This window comes from Elephantulus edwardii, unplaced genomic scaffold, assembly GCF_000299155.1.
Source record: "Elephantulus edwardii isolate Elephantulus edwardi_28Jun2011 unplaced genomic scaffold, EleEdw1.0 scaffold00233, whole genome shotgun sequence".
In the NCBI taxonomy this organism is placed as follows: domain Eukaryota; kingdom Metazoa; phylum Chordata; class Mammalia; order Macroscelidea; family Macroscelididae; genus Elephantulus; species Elephantulus edwardii.
The window spans coordinates 667,702-672,266 of NW_006399983.1; the positions used below are offsets into that span (position 1 = coordinate 667,702).

A 4,565-nucleotide genomic window follows, 5' to 3' on the forward strand; every position below is an offset into this window, starting at 1 on the left:
GATTACCCCAGTCACTGAATCAATCCACCTCATAGAGGGTCTTCCCCTCCTGCGCTGTCCCTCCACTCTGCCCGGCATGATGTCCCTCTCTAAAGACCTGTCTCTCCAGATTGAATAATCAGGGGGAAAGAATATCATTCTGACCGACACATTTCCTGATAAACAAAGGAAGAGCTGACATTGTCAAATATTTCATTCTGTTTGGGTCCATAGTCATTACCAGTAGTAGCCCAGAAATCAAACATTGTATTTGCACTGAATAGGGAACTCTGGTAACTTAGTAATAAGGAATTGCACTGCCAAATCAGAGGCATGTTAGCTTGCTTGTTTGTTTTTTATCTACCAGCTGCTCCATTGGCGAAAGATGAACAATCTTCTCCAAGTGTGATTTACTGCTTAAAATCTACTGGAGAGTCAGACATAAGTCAGTTCTAAATCAGCAGTCCCTAACAACTGCAATATTATACTAGACATATCTGCCAGAAACCTTGTTTACATGCTAAAAGGCATGAATGTCACTTTGAGAACCAAGCACCCTCACCTAAGCCATGGTATTTTTAGTCACTGACTACTTGAAGGCATGAGGTTCAAATACAACAGCTGCTCTGCAGAAGAAAGATGTGCAGTCTCCTCTTGGATCATTTACAGACTCTGAAAACCTGCTGGAGGGTCAGCTGTGGGTCAGTTCCAACTCAGTGGTACACAGTAATATATACGTGTAACAGTTGGCCAACAAATAAGGAATGCTGCACGTAATTACTGTCATTGAATGGTGGATATTGAATATGTTGCAGACTGTCAAAAGAACAAACAAATCTGTCTTGGAAGAAATGCAACCAGATGGCTCTTTATAAGCAGAGATGGTGACACTTTCCTCATGTATTTTTGCCACGTTGTCAGGAAGATTGAGGCCCTGGAGAATGACACCATGCTTGGTAGGGGGTCAGTGAAGAGCATGCATGAGATGGGTTGACATAGGAATTGTGAAGCTGGTGCAAGATCAATCAGGGTTTCAGACTGCTGTACACAGGGTAACTATTACCTGAGTTGTCCCTACTCAGACTACGTTATTAACTCTTTGCATACATAATTTCATATTTTGGAGCTCATGGAATATTTTGATCAAGGACATACATGAACCATTGTTTTTTACTATTATAGTAGTAATGAAATTTGTATTTTAAAGTAAGGAGAATTGGACAGTTGTAAATTTAGAGGTCATAACCAGATTAATAATCTAGTTTAAAGTGATAAGATTAATCATAATCTAGATTAAGGTGATAATTTGCTGAATATTTATTACAGCAGAAGGATTCAATAAGAAGTGTTTTCTTCCCTCTCCTGATACAGTGTTCTTTTTCCCTATTCATCTAGTAATAAGATACTGCATCTGTATCCCTCTTCCTGTATATCTGTCCATCTTTCTCTTACTTTTGTTCATTTTTTCCAAACATATTGTGCATGAGTTTTGTCTCATTTGCTTCTTTTTGCATATATACTCTTTGAAGGCATGCTTTTCACTTTCCTTAACTCTTACCTATTACAGAGCTGCCATTTTGTTGAGCACAGAAAAACCAAGAAATTTCCATTTCCAATTTCTTTCAGACTGGAAGACTAGACCAGAGAGCAAGGAATCAACTACAGTGCAAGATTTTTCCAAAGAAGAATCATGCCAGGATGCAATAATAGATAAGCTGACAAATAATGTTTGTGTCTCCAACTTGAAAACAACTGCTGAATGTGAAAATTGGTTAGAAAATCGGCAGGAACATCAGGAAAGACATTTGAAAGAAATGTTCACTCCTCTAAGTCCGCTGCCCGGGGAAAGAGCTCATGAGCATGGTATATATTGGAAAAATGTGAGTCAGAAGTCTGACCTTATTGAACAAAGATCAAAACTGAAGTCAACTTTAATAAAAAGGCAAAGAAACTGTAAAGAGAAAAAACCTCATAAATGTGATGATTGTGGTGAACTCTTCACTTACCATTCAGTCCTTATTAGACACCAGCGAGTTCATACTGGAGAGAAGCCCTATGCCTGCAGTGACTGTGGGAAGTCTTTTAGCCACAGAGCTAATTTAACTAAACATCAAAGAACTCATACCAGAATTCTCTTTGAGTGCAGTGAATGTAAGAAAAGCTTCATAGAAAGTTCATCCCTTGCTATCCATCAAAGAATTCACATTGGAGAGAGACCTTATGAATGCAATGAATGTGGGAAGGGCTTTAATCGCAGTACTCATCTTGTGCAGCATCAGTTGATTCATACTGGAGTGAAGCCTTATGAATGCAATGAATGTGGGAAGGGCTTTAATCGCAGTACTCATCTTGTGCAGCATCAGTTGATTCATACTGGAGTGAAGCCTTATGAATGCAATGAATGTGATAAAGCTTTCATTCATTCATCAGCACTCATCAAGCATCAAAGAACTCACACTGGAGAGAAACCCTATAAATGTCAAGAATGTGGGAAAGCCTTTAGCCATTGCTCATCCCTTACTAAACATCAGAGAGTTCATACTGGAGAAAAGCCATATGAATGCAGTGAGTGTGGAAAAACATTCAGTCAAAGCACACACCTTGTTCAACATCAGCGAATTCATACTGGAGAGAAACCATATGAGTGTCATGAATGTGGAAAAACCTTTAGCCGGAGCTCAAATTTTGCTAAGCATCAAAGAATTCATAGTGGGAAAAAACCCTACAAATGCAGTGAATGTGGAAAAGCCTTCATTCATTCTTCGGCTCTTATTCAACACCAGAGGACTCATACTGGAGAGAAGCCCTACAGATGCAGTGATTGTGGGAAAAGCTTTAAGTGCAGTTCGTCCCTCATCAGACACCAGAGAATTCACACTGAAGATCAGCACTGAAAAGATTCTAAATATAAAGAAATGTAAGTTGGACTTATCACTGTGTCGAATATCTCAATATTTAAAGATTATAAAATCCTGCTTGAGGACCAATTAAATATGTATCAGATCTCACTTGCATAGTCTTGAGAAAGAAGGCTCTTTGTATTCATTGATTTGATAATTATGTAAGTTTTTTGTCAAATTTTAACTAAGTGCCCCTTCTTGTAAATTGAAGAGATACTTGAGGGTGTAGTGCATAGCAATATAATTATGATATCTCATTGCCCTCAGTTTTGGTTGTAACAAATCCTTGTTACAGCTTGTAGTTTTAGGAAGAAATTCTTATTTGGTTGATAGGTTAGGCCAAAAACTCAGTTTTTCCTTTTAAAATCCAAAAAAGGGATTCTGTTATATAAATGGTATAATTTCTTCAGAAACTCTATTTTCTTTCACTTTAGCCATGGAAACTTAAGAGTTAGAAGCTCTTGTGACCTCCACCCTCTAAGCCTACTGAGATTTGATGAACATAACTAGAATTTTTTTTATCAGATACTAGATGACGTTCAGGGAGCTCTGGTGCCCTAGTGACAAGAAGCAGTGCTGCAGTCCCAAAGGCACATTGTTGGAGCCCACCAGATGTTCCACAGGAACATTTAACTGCCGCTGAAAACCCGCCAGCTGGTCAGCTATGGGTTGGTTCTGACTCTATAGTACACAACAACAACAAATGATAGATGAATCGTGTTAGTTACAGATTTGGGTAACTGTTGACATAACTAATGATCACGTTTGTGTTATCATTAGCAACTAATAAGTCCTTATTTTTCTATAAACTATACCAAGGGGAAAAAAATTTTATATTACTCCATTTCCTGTAAAGTATACTTTGCCATTTTGAGAAAACAAAAATCCTTAAGAATATTGAGGGCCAGAAAGGTTAATGGATTCAATATGTTATTATATATAAAGTTCTTTCAAGAGGAAGAACAGAAGTAACTGTGAGACACTGAGTCATGTCTTTCTGTCCAATATGTAAAACAGCTCCTGAGATTGTGAATCACCTGAAGATTAGCACCTTCCCCCCCCCCAAAGAAGATAATACCATTTGTTTACCTATCTTTTTGTTGTTGTTCTTTACATATGCTTATTGGGCTTTATATCCAGGGCCCTAAAGAAATTAGAAAAGGAATGAAACCAGATATAAGGTCCATGGGTGACTAAAACTCAGTGATGGAATCTGAGACATAAAAGCTAAATTTCATATAAATAATAAAACACTGTACAGATGTCATTTTTTTTATGTATTTATTTATACTGTTACCCTCATGTTTGTGAAAAGAAAATTATAGAGAAAAAGGAACCCATAGATTTCTGTTGCTTTCCTGGAGTTTTATCCTTCTTAATCATCCACTGGACAGCCCATACTCCAGCCCCCTCCACACTCTCTTTTTTACCAGGTTTAATTCTCAGTCTTACATTTTAGTTCTTCTGTTGAGGAAAAAGAGTGTATTAAAGATAGAGAGGTGATAGACGAAAACAAAATCCTTAAGAATTAATACAGATTCAGCAGTGATTGGATGTGAAAGAAATATTAAGATGTATGCAAAGAGTTGGGAAAAGAGTTTTGGAATGATAAAAACATTGATGAGATTTTAGAGGGATGGGGAGGCTTAGCATCTGAGAAGTCTGGGTAGAAGAATGGCTGGCTAA

At 37.6% G+C, this 4,565-nt stretch overlaps 1 protein-coding gene across 1 annotated transcript in view; it reads left to right on the forward strand.

Annotated features, from left to right (window-relative positions):
- The window catches only part of ZNF286A (zinc finger protein 286A), a 17,506-nt gene extending 14,633 nt beyond the window's left edge, over nt 1-2,873 (forward strand). The window contains exons 5-6 of the mRNA XM_006898573.1: nt 1,606-2,307; nt 2,392-2,873. Coding sequence (XP_006898635.1) covers nt 1,606-2,307; nt 2,392-2,873 — 1,184 coding nt within the window. The remainder of the gene's footprint in view (nt 1-1,605; nt 2,308-2,391) is intronic.
- The last annotated feature ends 1,692 nt before the right edge of the window (nt 2,874-4,565 follow it).